The sequence below is a fragment of the Xenopus laevis genome, chromosome 1S (genome assembly GCF_017654675.1).
Source record: "Xenopus laevis strain J_2021 chromosome 1S, Xenopus_laevis_v10.1, whole genome shotgun sequence".
Lineage (NCBI taxonomy): Eukaryota > Metazoa > Chordata > Amphibia > Anura > Pipidae > Xenopus > Xenopus laevis.
In genome coordinates, this window is record NC_054372.1 from 153064604 (window position 1) to 153086830 (window position 22227).

At 37.3% G+C, this 22227-nt stretch overlaps 1 protein-coding gene across 2 annotated transcripts in view; it reads right to left on the reverse strand.

Moving 5' to 3' along the window:
* nos1.S (nitric oxide synthase 1 S homeolog) overlaps positions 1-22227 on the reverse strand; it is a 63893-nt gene that overhangs the window by 19683 nt on the left and 21983 nt on the right. For both annotated transcript variants that reach the window (XM_041580386.1, XM_041580387.1), the window contains exons 2-12: positions 20553-21666; positions 10467-10578; positions 6283-6420; positions 6054-6199; positions 5203-5365; positions 3086-3177; positions 2854-2995; positions 2580-2719; positions 1610-1784; positions 875-976; positions 328-522 (exon numbers count right to left, since the gene is read on the reverse strand). In XM_041580386.1, the coding sequence (XP_041436320.1) occupies positions 328-522; positions 875-976; positions 1610-1784; positions 2580-2719; positions 2854-2995; positions 3086-3177; positions 5203-5365; positions 6054-6199; positions 6283-6420; positions 10467-10578; positions 20553-21247 (2100 nt within the window). In that variant the 5' untranslated portion in view covers positions 21248-21666. The remainder of the gene's footprint in view (positions 1-327; positions 523-874; positions 977-1609; positions 1785-2579; positions 2720-2853; positions 2996-3085; positions 3178-5202; positions 5366-6053; positions 6200-6282; positions 6421-10466; positions 10579-20552; positions 21667-22227) is intronic.

The following is a 22227-nucleotide window of genomic DNA, read 5'->3' on the forward strand; positions in this document are numbered from 1 at the left end:
TTTCTATCCTCATGTATAGTATTGGTGCTAGATACTATCAGTGCTGATCATATGAAACTATTTATATTTAAAAGTAATGACACAGCACAACAGGGATATTACTGTGAACTGCCAACATGTTCTGGTGCCCCCGTGCCAGGTTACTCCAAGGCACTTAGTTCATATTTGCTACAGGTCAATTGCCCTCTGTGCATGTTATATGTAAGGTTATTTAATTAATTTTCCTCTTATTTGAGTGTCTTCCTTTTCTGTAACTTGATTCTTCCCACTGGGCTCTATCAAGTTGAATGCCTTCAGTGTTGTAGGTTATCGGCTTATGAAAAATACCTGGTACTCAAATGAAGGCGTGAGACGGTAGTTTAACATTTCCTGGTGAAATACAGGTGTAATGCTCCCAGACATCGGCGGCACTATCCAAACCCAGTCTGCTGGGCAGCCTCCTCGGCACCGGTATTCATTCTCCATATGTTTGATGAAAGATTCAGTAGCAGAGTGATGGTCCACAATTGTTATTTTATCGCTCTGCAGCATAAAGCAGGAGATACAACTGAATATGATGGATCTGGGGTTTGACTTTTGATTGTACATTCATAGAACAATGACAGAATTATGTCATTTTCAGTAATGGTACCTAAAATTACAAACATCTTAAATATCACGTTTAAACAAAGCCCAGTTACAGTATCTACATCAGTCTATCTTTTCTCCATCCCTTTATCTAAACCCTGCACCATACTAGCAGTTGGGTGTGAGGGTTCACTTTTTATTTGATTTAGTTCCCTGCCCCCATTGCACCTGCCTTCTATTAGTTACATTTTCAATATAAATCCCGGGTTTATGGCTAAAAGTTAGTACTAGAGATTTCAGAACTTGCCTGGAAACTGTACAACACAGCAATGTTTATCTCCACCAGGGCCTGATCCTTCCACAGAGAAGATGTTTTCCTTATGTCCAGATTCATTTTCAAGGCCACTTCCTGAAACAAAAGTTGTATAATATGTGAATCCAAGACAAAATACAGGAACAAATAAAGGTAAATTTGCAGCAATTATTAACAAGGTTAGTTTACTAACACTAGGAATATTTGCTCTAGTTTATGGGTATCTCCTTCTGGGCTGTAGAGGGAAGAAAAGCAAGACGTCTATATAGATTTTCTAGCTGAATTAAAGGAAATCTGTTCTTGCCCTGGTTATCAAAGGATATCTAGCTGTGCTTTCATAGCAAATTGCTATACCCCAACCGCAAAGAAAGATAAACTGGTATAGCAATCCCATGAGAAACAAGCTAGAGTTATTAGAAATGTTGCTAATTAAGTAAAATAGATATTTTAAATAGATCAAAGCAAATAATGCCTTAATTAGTATAATTCTTTATTAACTGTTTGATGTGCAGATATCTAGCATATGTTATCCAAAAAATAATAATTGACAAAAGAATGTGATACACTTGTTCATATGTATAACTATGGGCTGATAAAAGCAAAATAATTTAATATTACAGGCCAAACGTGAAATTATTCAAGTGAAGTTATGAAAGTGGCGTCTGCAGTCTTGTCTGTGCAGTATTCTTTGTTTGTCAAAAGGTGGAGCTCTTTACCAGGCCACAGTACCTCCAGTATGTTGTAGCGGGAGTTGTCACAGTAATCTCGAACACCGATTTCTGTCCCCATGTACCATCCACTGAAGGGACAGGCACTGAATTCCAATCCTCCGATTTCTAGCAGCAAGCTGGATACAGCAGGCAGTCCATACCACTTCAATCCCAGATCCTTAAACCACTCTAGTCTGTTAGGGATACAAAGAATAAGCCTTAGATCATGCAGATGCTTTCATATACTACCCTGGGACATCTATACCTTTTAAATGCCCTGCAATACATTTGCTAAGGCACTGTATTTTGTTATTATACGCTATATTTTGGGATTCTTTTTCAGCACTTATCTTAGTGTAAACAATCCTGGATTTGTGGAAAGGCCACCCAGGTCCAGGCCTAGGGTGGCAGGATTTTAGGGGGTGGCAACCACACCCACATTGATGATCATGAGATACAATCGTTTTTTAAATTTCCCATGTGCCAATCCCCAGTGCTCCCGTCCTGATGATGAAAATTTGCGCATGTGCACAAATGATGGGGAGGGGTCTTGAGTTTTCTAGGCAAGGAATGTTTCCATAATCACCATGCCTTAAGACTACTTAAAGTCATTTTGACATAAAATAAAACCAATAGATTGTTTTTACCAATATGAATTCATGCAGCAAGTACATGGTATTGTTATTATTACAGAGAAGAGGGAAAACATTTTAAAAATGTTGAATTATTTGCTTAAAATATACTTGTTGGGAGATGTTCCTTGGTTAAGCATAAAGAACCTTTGGCGCCTAATTCTTGGGCTTTGGCACACTGTTACAGTTGCACTACACCCTGCCTCCACACCGTTGCGAGGGCTTACTCCCCGAAGGAAAAGGCCTCATCCGTGACACAAATATATGAAAGTAAGCTTATAATAGAGAGTTTATTATAGCGCTACATACATATTGATAATGGTACTTTTTATTTAATCCTGGTAGCCTCTTTCATACCTGGGATGCCTTATGTTTACTTCCATGATCATTTCAGGGGGGATCTCAAACAGTTCAGGATCACTGCCATCTGCTTGGAGCAGTAGAGGTAGTATGTCAAAACGTCCATGCGGAGCCTTCCAGCCCTGCTGAATGCAGATCTAACGATGGAAATATACAGATATTTCTTATTTAACACTAATACATAACTTGGGTTTGTGACATAAATGTAATATCCTCATGTACTGGTGCATGATGGGGCTGAGACACAGGGTGTAGCTTTGTATAATGTTACCTCTGTCAATTCTACATTTGCAGGGTCTCCCAACACGGAACCATCTGTCTGTTTGTATCCTGCATAGCGAATAAGCTGAGCATTCCAGATTCTAAAGTCGTGCTTCCCATCCGTTCTTTGGGGGAAAATAGTGATTGCTGATCTGTGAAGAGACATCAGGTAATCGCCATTAAGATCATCTTGAAGGTATGTCAATAAAGAACTATATGATGCAAGGATAGAATGTTCTCACCTGAGGTTGCCTTTGTTGGTGGCATATTTAATGTGGTTGCAAATGTAATTGAACATCCCGTGAGCAGAGGTGCAGTCTCGAGCATCAAATACCTAGGAGTAGAAACGGGAGATTGGATTATTTTATAGTCACACTTTCCTCTGCAACTGTTATTGAGCCCAATAACACACCCAAAGACCCAAGCTAGCCTAGCAGTCTGTGCAATAGATCTCTCACTCTAATTATGTATTTAGGGGCATACTGTGAAACTGTGTAAAATTAATTCCGCCAAAATAAACGTTGAAATGAGATGTGAAACAAAAGGGTATGTTTACAGCTGTGTGGTTCTGCTTAATTCTAGAGTAAAAGGGGTGTAATTTATCAAGTTGTGGAGCTAGAAGAAGTTGACACTACACATTCACTACACAGATTGTTCATTGTACATGATATTACATGGTGTGTCCTGGAGTTAAAGTTGGGATGTTTGGAGTATTTTAACTCTGCTCTTTTTATAACAGCTTTATAAATATGCCCCGAGTTTAGTAATATAGGGATGTGCTGTCTTTCTCCAGTTCTGCACACAGTGATAAATCAATCTACAGCCAAGCGCTACTGATAAATATATGTTTTATGGTGCCTCTAAGCCTTATTAGTTTCATGACGGAATAATCTCTCTTCTCTTATTGGCAGGTTTTCTAACATGTACACAGACAATTAGACCCTCAGCTGGACACTTTGGATGGTGTATTAGGTTCTTATTACATAAAAAACCTTAACTGCAAATATCATTCTTTATTTGTGGATAATTGCATCAAATTACATGTAGTACATAGCTTTGCAGCACAGGAAACAGTTTACAAGCAAATGCACAAAACGCCTTAATTTATTGCTTACAGGCAATAAATTCAAGCAGAAGACATGAATACATTGATAATAAAACAGCCTGGATCAGAGATGTCCAATAACATCATTCAGTAGGCACTAATAGGCAGGTTTTCAGGGCAGCACATGCCTAGACACAATGACTGCTGATACATAGTGGAAAGGTAATTGGTACATTACAAGATAACCAGAGAATCCTAAACCTCTGTCATTGGCCCCCGAGGTAAGCTCTGGCCTTGATCTATTTATGTCATGTTCATCAAGTACTTCTTACCATCTTAATTTCCGATCTGACTTGGAGCATACGTGCTCAGTCATAAAAATGGTATAGTTAGCTGGAAAGCAGCACTCTCACAACATTCTGGTTTAATCTCTTTGTCACATTAAGAACAATCTTTTTCCATGTGAATGGTGCAGATTTAATAGGTCCCAAGAAGGTCTTCTCTATACCCTATAGGTACCTATAGGTATTGGACACTTTAAATATTTTCCCTGCTGAATGGTGCCCTAAAAATTTGGTCACAAGAAGATTGCCTAAAGGTGGCCATACACGGGCCGATAAAAGCTGCCACAGACCGTGTCGGCAGCTTATTGGCCCGTGTATGGGGCCCCCCGACGGGCTTCACCGATCGAGATCTCGATCGGATGGGCGAAAAATCCCGTCGGATCGCGGCCGCATCTGTTCGTTGATACGGTCCCGCGATCCGACCTCCATTTCCCATGCGTTAGGATCCGATAGTTGGGCCCTAGGGCCCATGATCGGATCAGCCCGATATTGCCCACCTCAAGGTGGGCATATAGGGGAGAGATCCGCTCGTTTGGCGACATCGCCAAATGAGCAGATCTCTCAGTGTATGGCCACCTTTACAGATTCTAATCACAGTAAACAGGGATTTTCCAAGAATTATTTAATATGGCTTTGAATTCTTGAATTGAATTCGATTTTAGGTCAGATATTGGTCTGGGAGGCCCCATACACTGGCAGATAAGCTGCCAAATAAGTCTAAAGGACCCGAATTGCCATCTTAAATCTGCCTGTGTATGGTCACCTTAGTGGGGTCTACCAGCTCTGAGCAATGACTGCACATAAATAATGCCTTTGCCTCAGCCTTGAGTGAACCATATATATATATATAGCATTGTGGCTTACGGCATGATGCATTAAATAAATTCAATGCAATATTTGTAGTTTTATTAATTAATATAATAATATTATAATAAAAGTGTCAAATCTAACAACATGGATGGACACTGACCTGCAATTTTGACCACTGAATTCTCCCCACACATCTGGATGCATTCCTCCAGGCGTGCTTGGCTCCATAAATAAGCTCTGTATCTCGTAGCTGATAGGTATCTGTGGATTCAATCTCCTTTGTCACTTCTTGTAGTCTGTCCATGTGTGCCTTTGAGCCAAACCTTTGAACAATAGAGAAAGAGTAATAGAGGCAGTAAAAGATTGTATGCTTCAGAATGCATGCTTTAGACTTGCATTTGTAGATTTGGGTTGCAAACAACTCACTGAGGTCGATTTAGTAGCATAGAGGCTACATTGCACCACTGCAGTTGCACTGCAGTAGCTACAAAGCAGCAGTTAGTTTAGGGGGGTTATTTATTAAAGTCTGAATGCAAAAAACTTTAAAAAAAAATTTTCTATTAGATCCAAATTTTTACTGGAAAAAAACCTAGATTTTTTCTAGATTTATTAAACCCCAAGGATGCAAAAAGTCAGAATCTGAAAATTTTCAATTTGAAGATATTATGAGCTGCACTGGGTTTCGTATGATAATCTGAATTGAATTTGATTTTTGGCTATTCAGGCGATTTAGGCGATTTGTTTGTCAAATCCGGAAAATTCAGATTTTTTTGCATGAGAATCTGAAAAAATCAAAGTTTTCATGCGACAGTCTAAAATTCTTGATCCAAATTTTTCACATTTTTTTAATGATAAATAAGGGCAAATCGTGGATTCTTGTTTTGTCTGACTTTTTTTTTTATTTAAAACATGATAAAAATTCGGATTTAGATAAATAACACCCTAGATGTGAATCGGGTGATTTTATTATATACAACTTTCACTCCTCATTTGAAGGAATAACAGCCTTACCTTTTAATTGAAGAGTAATATTGGTCAATAAATTCCTTAGCAAGGGGAAGAAGCTCTTCCTTAGTCCGAACGTCTTCTGATTTGCGAACATAATGTGGGGGTGTCATCACGGCTCCCATGCATATCTGCTGCGTGCAGGGTGTTGGCTAAAAGACCCAAGACATCCAGTTCACTAATACACATTAAGTACCTCATGACTGACAGTACAAATGCCAGTTATATGACATACCATGGAAGCCTTGCTGTGCAGTGTGTCATTAAGTGTACTGTTTGTATCCCAGTTACGAATTTTCATATAACGAGGACATTTGGACGGACTTCCGTTCACTTGGCTCTTTGCAGGGGAGTGTCTACCAGTTAATGTGACCTACATTTCAGCAAAACAAGGAGAAAAGAGTTATAGAGGGGCAAATTCAAGAGGAAATTATATTTTTTACATTAATTTTGATCATCCCAAATTATTCACAGATTTCAGCCACATCTGGAAGGCTTCTGCTTACACATCAGCTCTAGAGGGTCAAATTAATCCATTTGGGGTTAAAATGAGATTTTTGTATAATAGGTCAGTATATTATGTTTGGTATGTGTGGAATCCACAGCAATTTGTTTTTAGTGTTCCTCTGCATTCATAGAAGCTTTGAGAAGGTGATCTGCTTTGTTCACATAAATTCAATGTACTCATCTGTTTGGACCTCAGTCAGGCCTACATTTCTGAGCCCTCCAGCAGCTGCTGGATCCAGTGTCTCTACTGTAAATCCTCTGTAAACAATATAGCAGCCTTAACCCAACATATAATAAATACCGACTAGTAAAATTATGAATATATTTCTATTTGGACAGTTCCTAGCAGAAAATACAATAGCATGTCAAGTGCAGAAAAGTGAGGAAGGTCATGGCAGGTATTAGGAGAATACCCTCTGCTCTCCTACAACGGATCACTTATAAAATTGAAGGGAAATCCTGCATTTATGTAAAAAATGCAAGTTAAAAGCAGATTAGGGCAGGACCAGAGCAGACATTTAGTCATAAGGATTAACTGTCCTAACATAGTCAAGGAGCTTAGCTTGCAGAGGAAGAGAAATCTCAGCCAAATTTGTAGGGAATCCCATAATCATTGTGTTTGTGTACAGGGACCTTTTCCTTCACTAGATTATCCTTCCTAATTTAGAGGAATGATGAATACCAAAGCAGACAATCTGGAACTCCCACGCTGATGACCCTCTTCAGAGTTTGTTACACATAAACACAGAGGCAAAAAAACAAACATCAATCGCTATTGGACTCAAGCAGTGAAAACATGTCCTTTGGATAGTTGATACTAATCTTCAGTTGAAACGGTTGCTTATACATGTACTAATTTATTGTCTTATTTACATTTTGTGACGTAGAGTAATAATTGTATCAATTGTGTCGTTCCCTTCAGTTGACTTAATGCAGAAACACATGACGTGCATGAGCCTTAACTGTCCTTGTACACAACAACAATAATAAAAGTGTTTCTTTTATACCAATGCTAACAACCAGCAATGCAGAGCTGTTTTTTAATCTGCAGTGGGTTTTTTATTATAATAGGCTTAATCGTATCCCATCATACACCACACATAACAAGAACAGTTATAAGGCTCATTCAAGTCATTTCATAATTGTGTTAAAACCATTAAAATGAAGAACATCATTTATGGAATTATCATTATTATTACATCCTTATTCCCTTAAATGGAATATGTAAATAAAGGAAATATAGTAGTGCATGGCTCAAAAGCCCTTTCAAGGCAAATTGAAGGTAGATATTTATTCATGGAAGTATTTTACAAAAATATATTTAAAAAAAACTGCTTTAGGTATGATGAATGATATATTTTGTTAAATATTAATTGTATTTTAATATATATATATATATATATATATATATATATATATATATATATATATATATATATATATATATATATATATATATATATATAATATCAAAACAGGGGGGTTGTGGGAGCACTCTAAAGGCTTTAAAGTATATATAAATAAGTATAATAAATGCTATTGCATATGTACCCAAATAGGGGTTATTTTGTTACAAAGTTATGATCATAAAATTGATAAGCCACCATACCACGTCAAGGTAAACCCCGAATGGCGGTCCCTAACTTGTTTTATTTTTTATGTGCATTTTAGCATTACCTGTAATCAATGTCCATTGAACGCTGTTTTTTCACTGAGGGCTAAATCCTCCCCAGCCAGCAATCAGGATTTTAAAGGAGAGATATTCCCAAAACAAACGCCCTCAGTGAAAAAACAGCGTTCAATGGACATTGATTACAGGTAATGCTAAAATGCACATAAAAAATAAAACAAGTTAGGGACCGCCATTCGGGGTTTACCTTGACGTGGTATGGTGGCTTATCAATTTTATGATCATAACTTTGTAACAAAATAACCCCTATTTGGGTACATATGCAACAGCATTTATTATACTTATATATATATATACTTTAAAGCCTTTAGAGTGCTCCCACAACCCCCCTGTTTTGATATTATATATATATATATATATATATATATATATATTGTCTTTCATATGTAAACTGCCATACTTATGTCCTTCAATCATCCTTTATGTACAAGAGTACTCTGACATTCAAGGTGGGCTGTTTACCTGTCTTATACAACAAGTAAGAGTGCTACAACTAATCATTCCTTTCTAATTAACACCTACTAGGCAGCTCGGGAAACCTACACATTTTATTACCAGAGAAGAAAACAGTTTGTCAGCAAAATATTTGCAAGCAAACAGCAGATACAATCTTATACACAACAAACACATGACAAATGATGGGGTATACTTGTCATCTGTGTGACTAGAAGAGAAAGCATGGCTTTGGGCAGACTTGACAAGTTAAAATATTATTTTGATCAACAGCAAGTAATTATTTTTATGCCAACATCATATACTCTGCTTAGGGCGCCCTGTCGGCTTGGCCCAACCCTGACTGAATCCCAAAGGGAGCTTAGCTTTATATAAATAAACAGCAGCCATTCAAAGGAAAAAAGGCTCAGGTTACACAGCAGATAGCAGATAAGCTCTGTAGAACATAATGTTATCTGTTATCCATTATTTATCCTGTGCCATATAGTCTTTTTTTCATTTTCTGCCTTTGCTACACAACAGCTTATTTATATAAACTATAGTAGTGTTTCTGAATCAAACACATCACTTTTACTAGAGCAGGACATCAGTTCATGATATTTTCATTACTTTCAAACACTTTTAGTTTTTGGTGTTACTGTTCCTGTAATGTAATGATTGCTGTTCTGCTATTAAAGACCGTAACCAGCTGGATTGTTACTTCAGCTTTTTTGAAATACATTGTAAATAAAATAACAAAACATGTTTCATACCATATTTTGTTCACAAGTAAATATATTCCATTAAGTTCAGTATCTATCTGTTGTGCAGGGATGAGATGTATGCTTTTTTACTGGATCACTTTTTTAGTCTCTTTGAACAGAATGCATTTATGACAGTTTGTATGTATTGTTCTGGCTGCTGTATTCACATACGGCCCCTTGTGGTTCTGTTGATGGGTCACCAAAACGCTGCTATCTGAGTGGGGTGCCACCAGCATCATCCTTAATTCACAGAGAACTGGGAAAAGCAAAACTTAAAACTGGGATTTAATGGACATCATGCACCTGTGCTGCCATCATAACAGGTTACTTTCTAACAAAACATTCTCTGGCAATTTAGGGAGCATACTAAAGAATTCATATCATGCTGAAGTCTATATCTGTTTTTTTCAGCATACTACCTCCAGAAAAAATACTCATATTGTGCTTACAAATAAGGCTAGAATTGTAGACCCAGATTCCCTTGGAATTGGCAATTGAATATACACTGTTAAACTGAAATGCTGGATCAGCAGCAGGAAGAGTCACAAAGCCAGTGAGATTCCTCTGAATGTACCAGAGTATTTTCATTTGCAAGAACATTAGCTACAGTCAAAAACAGCAATCCAGTTTGTCAGGCACACCATCTCCTGGAGATCTATGTTCTGATTCTAGTGAAATACAAGGCTGACATATCACAGATTTTGCGTTTTAGATAAATTGAATCCCTGCCCTGCAGAGATTGAAGTTTTGATGGCACAAGAGGTACTGGCATAAAAAAGTCTGGCATAAGTGAAACATCCGGGTTTAAAAAGAGATAAAACAGGATTTTGAGTCTGGTTTGTCTGAAGTCAGGGTAACAGTTTAATCACTGAAACAAGCCTTCCTGCAACTGGTCTAGCCTCAAGAATATCAAACTGGATTTTACAACACAAATAAACAGAGCCATGGGCTTTAACTGGAAAAACTAGAATAAAGATGTTTTTTCCCAGATTTGTTCAGTTCAATGTTTATTGAGAAGTTACCTACCTGCTCACACTCCAGATATGGGTTGTTGAAAACCACAGGCATTTTATTGTTGTTTTTCCAGATACCATTGACGACTTGGTCCTTCTGCATACTTGGTTGTGTCTGCGAGTTGCTGAATATAAAGGTACAGAATAAAACCATCAAATATTGTCTTAATTGTTAAATTGTCCTAATTTTTCCATGCTTTTCAGTATATATCACAAGCTCCCAACCCCCACTTCTATCGTTCTCATATAACAGTAATTTGAATTTGTATAGTCCTTGACGATGAAAGCGTCCTAAAGTTAAACAGGGCTGTGCCGAACAGCCGTAACTCTACACGTCATCTGGTAAATGAGCTGTAACAAAGATATGTGCAGGTTATGGAAGTCATGGTTCATGAACACTCAGAAAGCCAGGAGAATGAGTGTACAAATATGTTTTTGATGTCATGTCTTTTGTGTGACTTGCACCTTTAGCATCTCATTTCAGTCCTCTACTCAAAGTGCCTTATAACCTTTGTAACACATCATTTATCATGATTTTACCAATTGTATTCCTTTCTGTTTGTTATTATTTAGCCATTTTTTTTCTTCTACTTGCATACTTGCAGGGAATTTCAGGGTCAGATTCTTTAACAAACATTTTGGATATATCAAACTGCTAAACAGTAGTTAAATACATCCCTGAAAAAAAGACAGTGTAAACATTACCCAAAACCAAGCGGCTCAGGCTAGTTGCCTTTTTTGGCAGTCCTAACCCGAAAGATTACAATTTTAACTTAATTGGCTTATTGATAATATCCAATCAAGCAAAATTTCAGCAAAGACTGAATAATGATACATCTGCACAGTGTTGATGTTATGTACAAAGCTGCCATGTTCTAGAAGTCAGCAGGAGGTATGTCCTAGAATTAAGAGGGGGAGCTAGGTCAGGTCATAACAAAGGCCAAGTAAAGCAGCAACAGAACAAATTCCCTAGCTTTTCTCTAAACCTAAATTAATAGAAACTGTATCATGAATCAATTCCTCACTACTAAGTAGAATACCACCAGACGAATAACCCCAGTTATGTTAAACACCACCAGGCAATTAGTATCTTTCCCACAAAATAAGACTAATGCCTTAATTCTTTAATTCCTCCTGGAATGGTCTAATAATTGCAAAAGAGTCATTTAAATGTGTGCCTTAAAATAATGTGTACTGTTAAAATATATACTCAGTAATGAGTAATATGGAGACACACATTTGTTACACTCAAGTCAATTCTAGAATGATTTCTTATTAATTTCTAGATGATTCAGATGAAGGATAAAAATGCCACCTGAAGGTTTTCCCTTTCTTCTCAAGTCCAAAATGGCATTTAGATCAGTCACTGGGTTACTATTTTATGATACTGGTTATGGCATTGGGACCAGTGCCTGGGTTTTTACTCTATTATATTGGTTATTACTACTAACTATATGTGCATTTTAAATCACAAATGTAGAACTTGACAAATTTCCACATGGACCCAGTTCATGGAATAGAGTGTTCTACAGACATATCTGGAAGCAATTTGGTATAAGCACAATGTTGCTGTGCCTGCATGTCTTCTTAGTGTCATCATGGAAGGGCTATAGTTAGGTCATCTTGTGCTGGATTGTTTGCACGCAACACCAAAAACTATAGTAACTGAACAGGGCACAGTAGCACTATGCAGTAGCTAGTATTGTCTGTCATGTCTGGGGTATAGCTGTTAATTAAATAAATAAGCCTCAGAGAAACAAACATTGTTCAAAAGATCATAATCATATTATATCTGATAACATCTTGCCATGTAAAATCTAAAGTTCGTACCTACTTCTTCATACTATCATTCCTCTTATGATATTTGAATATATGGTTCCTAACTAAACCTGGCAAGCATAACTAACAGTATTAGCTTCTTAAGTAAAGGAAGAGTAAGGACATAAGTCTCCAAAATATATAACACCACAAACTGTCTTTTGTGTAGTTGTGGCAGTGGGAGACTGTGACATTATCATCATACCCAAGCAATGCTATTTTTGAAGTGCTCATGTTGTTCTGAACAAGCAAATCATAGATAGTGTAAATACTGCATCTTTATAATTCCAACCAGAGGATTTACAGAATTTGGGTTATAGAAGATATTTTCACACAAAACACTGTAATCTTCAGTCGTCTTCTGCCAATGAACTTCCCAAGCTTTATCATTTATCCTTAGCAGTCCTGTAAAGTCCTCTAAGCCTGGGTGCAGTGCTGCTGGTTAACTCTCCCTCCTACATACAACACAGTCACATTTCTTAAATGATAACAAAAGTTGTGGAAAGGTGATAATTTTATGAGCTAATTAAGATTCTATTTTAAAATGATTATGATGAAGCTAGTGTACCTTCTGATAGATACACACATACTGATACTAATATACATTTTAATTCAGTTATATTCCTCTGGCTTATTAAAAGGGACACTTTTGGTACTTTACCAAAGTGGCAGATGCATTTAGACAGGGTTCCTAGTGATCACAAAGAGGACACTAAATTCAGGTCTCAAGCATCGATATGTAGTTTTAATATGTACCAATGCAAATATGTAAACTTAGTGGAAGAATGTATGTTTTCCCATTAACCAGCGCTAAAGACAGTTTAAAAATTCGAAAGCCTGTAAGTTGAGAACACGCTATGGCTCATCCATCAACAGTGAGCACATTTGTATCTGCACTGGGGCAGACGAGGGGAAGCACATAGGTTCTACCAGTCCCCAAACTTGTAGGTTCAGATGCAGGAGCTGTAGCAGATGCTGGCTGCACTGGAGCACTGTATTTACCTCCCATAGATAGTAAGGGCTGGCCTGCACCTGCTGATACTCTGCTCTGCTTTCAGGTGCAAACCCTGGGCAGAAGTGTTCCCTTTATGAGCACTAAGGGCCATGCTCTTCTGCACAGAACAGGTAAACCTTTGGCTATAGGTACAGTAGCTACTTCTACACAAGATCTCAATAACTTCAGGGCATTCATATTTTGTCCAAGATTCTGGAATATTTTCTAGTTGCAAATGTATCTGTCCAGGAGTGCATTTGCCTTGGGTCCCAGCCTCAGAAGAGCACCTTTAAAAACATGTTCTTGCCAAAATTATAGATGATATTTTTAACCTACTGAACTGTACCCTAACTGCTAGAATCTCGCACCATTGTTTATGGTATAATAATACAAAATTGGTTCATGTGCATTAGAAAGCACCATTCCAGTGGCAGAAAACATGGCTCAGAAAAAACAGTCATTGAATCTAAAATTCAAAGGCAAAGCTCTGAAGGCAAACTCAGTGTGTAGGATCTATATTGAGCTGATCCACGTCACATTTCTTCATGTGGTTTTTGAAAAATTTTAAAATCCCATCATCTAACAATCTTTATGCAAGAGCTGAATTTCTGCACTGCTACCTGCCTGTAGTGTGATTTTTGTCACTTTAACTGCTTGCAATGAATTGATTGGCAAGCAATACAGTGAAACTGTTAAGATGGAAGGTGCCTGTACTGAAATAACCCCTTACATTTCATGTCTGTCCATTTTCTTCACTGTTTCTGAATAGAATACATTTTTGTAATTGGCAGGTTCCACAAAAATATAAAATGATGCATAGATTTGTAAGGACCGTTATACACCATGAGCAGAAATAACTTTGCATTAAAGCATCATCCATGTAGTACATTTCCATGCTGGCTGGGAACATACTAGCATTACTTATGTATTTTCATTTTATAATGTAAACAAGCCTAGGGAAATATTTTACTGTATATACAGGATCAGAAGCATTAGTAGTCTCAACTGTATATTCTTAGTATTGCTTACTGCCATTAACAGGAGGCAGTTAACCTGGGAAATACTGTTTTGTCTTTACCTAGCCTTCTTGAAATATCATACAGTATAATTTGCAACTTAATGAATGTATTGCTATTTACAAACTGATGGATCAATGTCTTCCTTAAATTGTGTGAACACAAAACTGCAAGGGCATAAAGTAAACATAAAACTTAACTGGATACTGGAATACCCGACTTCCACCTTCCTTTTATAGACCCACGCCGTCAATGATTTTGCAAAAGGGGCAGGGAGGAGAGGCATGCACCTATAAAACCGGAAATTGGAAGCCAGCAGTGTAAAGCCGAACCTGCCTGCGACCCACAAATAGGGGAGCGAAGTCGTCCTGAACCCACCTGACTCGTGGGTAAACCCCCCAGGTATCGGGCTGGCCCACACATCACTACAGGGGATGCTGTGTAGAATCCAGAATCATAATTTAAAAGCTGGAAATGGATTAGGGTGTTACATTATTAATAGTCTTTTGAAAGATTAATTAGGGGAAAATTCAACAAAGCTATTTAAACAGGCATGGGGTTAGGGTTGCTACCTTACAGGCCTTCCTACACTGTCTTCATTCTCTCCTATTATCATGGCATCAAGCATCATTTTTAGCAGCCAGGCTTGTAAAATACTGGCAACTCTACATGGGGTTAATATAAAGCAATTTAAATGCCTTAAAACAAAACTAATGCTAATGTAATAACGAGTACAATTTCTTCCAGGTCTACTAACCCATAGCAACTACTAACTTGTTTGCTTTCTAACACAGCAAACAAATATAAAGGAAAATTATACTCCCAAAATGAACACTTATGCAACAGATAGTTTATATCAAACTAAGTGGCATATTAAAGAATCTTACGAAACTGGAATATATATCTTGCCCTTTTACGTCTCTTGCCTTGAACCACCATTTTGTGATGGTCTGTGTGCTGCCTCAGAGATCACCTGACCAGAAATACTACAACTCTAACTGTAACAGGAAGAAGTGTGGAAGCAAAAAACAGAACTCATGTGTCCTAACAAGTATGGTTTGTTTGGATTGTTTGTGTGCGCCACAAATCCTTATTTTTTAAAAGGTACCCAATGGCACATATTACTAAAAAAGTATATTGTATGTTTATTTACATGAAGCAGGGTTTTAAATGAGCTGTATTTTGCAATATATTTTTATAGAGACCTACATTGTTCTGTGGTTATAGTTTTCCTTTAAGTAGTTGACTGTGCCTATTATCCACAGACACAATACTACTTGGGTATTATGGGTTTCTAGGCCTTGAGAAATGTTACACTTTCTATTACATTTCTCCCTTAACAATGAAATTAGCTGTGGTCAGTTCTATGTTTTTGGTGTTTTATATCAGCTTCTCACCTTCTCTAAAAAGATACCTAAATACCACAGACACAACAAAACACATTGAGGGCTATGATACATGAGCTTTTAGAGGCAACAATAAAAATAATGGGAATCATGGGCAGTGTATTCTTACACTATCAGTGCATTAACCTTACTTTACATATCACTGAGTATTTATTAGTAGGGAATTCTCTTTTTGCTTGACTGTACTCTCCAATTTTATTAATAAAAGCCTTTAAATGGCAATGATTCATTTTACATATATAAAACAAATACCAATAATTAAATCCCTCTTATTCTTATTAAAATGCTGAATTGTTCTTCTGGTGAGGGATTTTGTCATCCCAGTGGGATAAAATCTCCACCTTGTTCTGTCTAGTGACAGGTTTTCCATGTCCCTCTAGTTTCACTTTGCCTTTCTAACCAAGTGAATATGTAGTATAATCAGCCTCAACTGCTTCTAATGTCGCAAAATTGAATACTAATACTGCTCACAATTAAATCTCTCCACTGTTAATTTCCTATTCTTTTAATACATCCCTCTAGCAATCCAGTCATAATTTCAAGGCTTTTGCTTACTCTTGCTCTTATTTGTCATTACTGCCATAGAACACCATTGCTCTCGTATCATATTATTTCACATATTCACAGGTTAATTCTTGAACCTTCCAATAGCACAGTATGCAATGAAATAAGAAGATAGGCTTTCGGCATGATACAAGCAACAATACATTTATATACAGGTAAATAATTAAACCAAAAGAAAATTGCAGTCATACATACTCCTTTACCCATGCTGTTGTGTTTCTAGTCTACAACATATTCCTCCTTTCTAGATAGGAGTAAAGGTGTTGCAAACCACCACCTTTAAGAAACAAGAAATGCATGCGGTATTTTGAGTCATTCCTTGTGTGTGTTAGGATAGAAGCTTAACAACACAGTGGATAGGAATCCTGACTGTACAATTGTGTTTGTTCTGAAAAGTCATGCCCCACCTGTTAGCTTTTAGTTGTTCAAGTTGGACCTAAATTCATATTTATCTGAATGATACTGGTTGAACCAGTATCATTCAAGAGATGACGATAACAGTAAGGAAATTATCAATCTTGTAGTGGGACATCTGTAGCAGGGAATCTGTTTGAAGGGCTATTAAGAGATTTCACAGAGGAAACCATCAAAATCAATAAAGTAATTACAAACTGTCAGCATGTTTTTACAAAGCCCAGGAGATGTCAACGTTATCTAATAAGTTTCTTTGAGGAAATAAGTAGGAAGCTAATGCAATATGGTTAAAGAAAATATGTGCATAAAGAGATAAAGAGTGTTATTGTGGTTGTGTTACATAGTTCTATACTAGGTTTATTTTTCCCAGAGTTTCAAAAAGAATTCTGCAAAGAAATATGAAGACAATTAAGACTTCTCCGCTAACAGTGATACCAAGATTTGCACTTGGCAGCAATTGGTTTGCCAGTTTTTGCACCTTGCACCTGCCATGTAAGCATAGGCGTCCATGCCTTTTATTTTTACATGATTCATTGAAAGCATGTCATGTGGATGCAAGTGTTGCAGAGCTTATATAGGAGAGCAGCGCATTCCGCTTTGAGCTATGAAAGGAACATCCAGAACAAGGGTGCAGCTATTCTGCATAGGGACAAGGTGCAACAGGATCATATGAATTGTGTGCTAATGGCGAACAAGTGTGTAGCATAAATTAGTGTACTAAGTACTTGCTTGTATTTAATTGTGGAAAATATGTGATGGGGTTTATGCACAGAGTATTTTAATTCTGTTTATTCAGATATGATCTAACAGTGAGTTATAGATTTCTATAACAGTCCTCCCACCAAATAATCTGCTAACAGCTCATTCTATTTATCTGTTTTTGGAAGGTTATTACTGGGCGCCCTCCTGAAGCAAAGTCTGTTGTTTAGTGAACTGAAATCTTTAGTTGGTAAGAAAGGAATGTAAAATTTTAATTATATTACAGATTACTTTTAAAACATAATATATTTTTGCAAAGTACCAGGTATCAAAGACCCACGGAACATATGTTACTTCTTCTCCACTTATACTGATGCAGTTCCCATACTACGTCAGCTGCATTGTATTAATAGATTTTATGATGTGCTGTTATCTTGACTGAAACTATCACATTTCTGCACCTCATTCAGCCAAATGAGCTGCTTCTTTTTTACTTTTAAGTTATTTATCTTTACTGGCCATCTTGAACATCTAGGCTGAATGAAAATAGAGGTCAATTAAAAAAGTCTTTATAACCCCTGAAACAACTCTGTAACCCCCTAGCCCTTCCAGGGATTGAAATGTGTGCTCTGATCTGGTAGGCACCACAGCTTGCCCTCCACTCAAAAGAGAGCTCAAAGAGATGCACATCTAGGCATGCAGTGAAATTCTATTGGGGTGGCTGTGACAAACATGGCACTTTGTGGCTTTTTTTTTACTGTTTGCACTTTGACCCTTTTTGATAAATAAAGCCTAAAGCTGAAAATTCCAATAATTTTTGGTCAGTGCTCAGGGGTGCAACATTGTTTCTCATGTACAACCATCCTATGCAAAAGAAGTATAGTCTATGTATCTTTTGTATTTATTCTGCCTTTTCTCTTGTCTACCAGCCTAATTCTCCAAAAACTGTCCTTGGCCTTATCTTCATATTAGCATATGTACATAACCATGCAAAAGCATCAACCATAGAGCACAATACAACATTTAATCATTTAGTAGTTTTAAAAAGTTTGCATTATTTTGTTCTGTTGTTGGAGTACAATGGCTGAGACCAGCAGCATGGCAACATGTAAAGAGGGAAGGTTCTTTGCATAATTATAACAGCTATACCCCAACATTTATGGTCTCCATATTCTCTGCAGAATATAGTTCCCAGTACTTTTTAAAGGGATACTGTCATGGCAAAAAAATTTTTTTTCAAAATGAATCAGTTAATAGAGCTGTTCCAGCAGAATTCTGCACTGAAATCCATTTCTCAAAAGAGCAAACAGATTTTTTTATATTCAATTTTGAAATCTGACATTGGGCTAGACATATTGTCAATTTCCCAGCTGCCCCAAGTCATGTGACTTGTGCTCTGATAAACTTCAATCACTCTTTACTGCTGTACTGCAAGTTAGAATGATATCACCCCCTCCCTTTCCCCCCCCAGCAGCAAAACAAAAGAACAATGGGAAGGTAACCAGATAACAGCTCCCTAAAACAAGATAACAGCTGCCTGGTAGATCTAAGAACAACACTCAATAGTAAAAACCCATGTCCCACTGAGACACATTCAGTTACATTGAGAAGGAAAAACAGCAGCCTGCCAGAAAGCATTTCTCTCCAAAAGTGCAGGCACAAGTCACATGACTGGGGGCAGCTGGGAAATTGACAAAATGTCTAACCCCATGTCAGATTTTAAAACTGAATATAAAAAAATCTGTTTGCTCTTTTGAGAAATGGATTTCAGTGCAGAATTCTGCTGGAGCAGCACTATTAACTGATTCATTTTGAAAAAAATGTTTTTTCCCATGACAGTATCCCTTTAATGTACAGTTTAATGAGAAACTAAATCTATACCCTAGTTATAACATATTCAGACTCACAACACAAGGAGGAATATTTTTCACATCCCAGTGTGTCAAGTTTGTAGTGTGACTTTGTTCTGACTTGTGATTTCCACATTGTCTTGGGTTTAATCTGATGCCATGAAGCCAACAAGGAGTTCCCTCCAGGGGACACAATTGGAACTAATATTTAGCACACAGAAGGGTATTTATAGATTATTGTTGTAGATGGTAGAGCAAAGAGGGGCTAAATCTGTCCATTTCTATGCCTCATCACACAGCAGATGATCTGAGTTCTAGTTACAGTATTTGCATGAGTGGAACTCGTCTGGAGTCCTAACAAGAGGGTAGAAAAACAGAACAGTGAGTTATGTGACATCTTCATGTTTTAGTTTCCTTACTAAGGTAAGTAGTAGGAAGCTGTAAACACCAACCTTTTCATTTTTACCATTAAAGGCATACTTATTATAATGTAAAAAGGGTTAAAACATCGTTGCCTGCAAACTAATTTTTTAAGTCGCAAAAATGTACTGTCACTATTTCTGCCCATAAATAACTAAGCCCGTTGGCGTAGCAGCACATTTAATACAATGGAGAATATCCTGATCAAATCAAAACTGAGTGATTTACCGTAAGGCTTCTATTAAGATATCAGCATGAAGATTAAGTGCAGTTTAATATTCTGAACAGTACTTACATATGGAGATAATTATATTTCATAAATGCCATTTTTCTGACGGGGAAGAGAATATAAAAGAGAATCTCCAACCTGTGGCCTCCCCAACTTTCCAGGGTTACTGGGAGCTGCATTTCAAAGTAGAGGGAGGGCTGCAGGTTGGACATTAGCATTATAAAGCCTACTGTAAGAGTGCCATGACATAAATATGCTTTTCTGGATCCTGCATGCATGCAGTGCTGTCAATTATTACTAAAGCCCTTTTGGTAGAAAGGAATAAAATAAATGTACAGCATTTAGCTGGTCACATGCAGTTTATGAAATGAAGACACTTCCAGATCCAGGGGGAAATTTGTCACTCGGTGCCTCTGTAACCTGACTAATTCTGTCTGTGATCTTCCACTAACATGCATTGTTTAGGGACCCACTGATAGGGGAAGTAATCTCTTCCAGTACTGCCCCCCCTAATAAGCTAAACCTGCACCTGTTTATTTTATGCTTTTGAAAGTTCCTCTAGAGAAAATGGTGCTAATGTAAAACCTAATTACTTTTCACAGGTTTTAACAAAAGCTCCAGTGTTGTGTTTAATGGAAGAGGACTGCTAGATTACTGTGGTCAGTATAGATTTTCTAGTAAAAACGTACCTTTCAACCTGAACTTGTGCATCTTTTTGCTCCACATTTCGATGTTCATCTCCATTTAGCTCCTTTCTTGTATTCTGTAAATGGCTCACAACTGGCTCAATTTCTTTCAATATGTCATTAGAATTTTCTCTTCCGTTAAGGCAAGGGCTGATGCTGATGTCATCACCTTTACCACCATCAAGTCCATTCAAGTTAAGAAGCTGATGAACCTCCTGCCAAGAAGACCCAGCTGAACTTGTTGCACTGTCCACCATGTTATGGTGATCTTTGCTATAAAGGCTCTGACTTGTCAAGTCAGCTGACTTGGATTTTGAACACAGAGGTCTGGTGACCCGAATGGTCTTGGGCGTTCCATCTCCAGAAAAGGTGGTCTCCAAGTGGGTTGTGAATCCTTCTGGACCTCTAAGGATCAGTACAACGAAGGTCTCTGAAGAAATGCTACGTAGTATCTCCAGGGCATTTTCATAGCTGGCATCTACAAGGGGCCTTTCATTCACAGCTAAGATAATATCGCCTACTTGCACCAACCCACTCTGTTCTGCTGTCCCTCCCCGAATTAAATCAGAAATAATTACAGGTGGTTTGTTCCTCCTTTGCTTAACCAGGAAACCCAATCCTCCCACTTTGCGCTTAAAGAGACGTACAGATATAACATTCGGCTGCAGTTGTTTAACGCTGAATTCATATTCCTCCATGGTAATTTTATCTATTGTCTATAAATTATTGTTAGCAGCTACAGCTTATTACAGTTTTCTGACCTGAAAATAGCAATTACAGGGTGTTTTTTTAAATCCTGTAGGATAGATGTTTAAAGAATTCTGCTTCCAATTTGAAAATCTAAAAATTCCCCTTAATTCTCAGGTGACTTTGCATAATTTTTTATCTTTCTTATGTTTTCATCCTATTTTCAGTAAGCATGCTATGCAAGAAAGCTATAATTTTAAAGACGAGAGAAGTCTCTGTTTCCCAGGCAACCCTAAAACCAAACAAAACCGAAGTCTCTTCTCAGAAGTTGCCCATTGCTTCTAATGGCAGTAACTTGATCAGAATGCTTCCTTAATTTTGAGACATTCTTGCAGTCATTCTGTTCAGTCTCTTCTTGAAGATAGTATAGCTGCCAGGGGAAAAATAAACATTGTCCCATGAGTACATTTGATCACCCTATTTTACACACAAAATGAATAATCATGGACTAAATGTATCAAATAAATAATAGCAGCAGCATTTTTGTCTGAAGAGCATATGGCAAAATTATTACTAAAATTAGCATACCTTAGATCAAATACTAAGCTATAATACAATGATGTTTTATCTTTTGGGATCAAGATTTTATTTTTATTAAAGGATAACTAAACCCTAAAAACGGAACTTACTGCATTATCCTAACATTTCAGAACCTCTATAACGGTAATGATTCAGGCATTCAGATTTGTTCATGGGGGGTCACCATTTTAAACTTTGTAAGGGGTGTCAGTGACACACATGCTCAGTGTACTCTAGGCCGCTGTTGACAACTTAGGGGTTGTCGCAATTGATAAGGCAGAAAATAAGGTTCATCTGTCATAGAAGCTGATGCTACAAGACTGATTATTAAATGCTAATGCAAATTGCACTGGTTTCTGTGCTGCCATGTAGTAATTATCTGTATTATATACTAATCAGTCTTATACTGTGA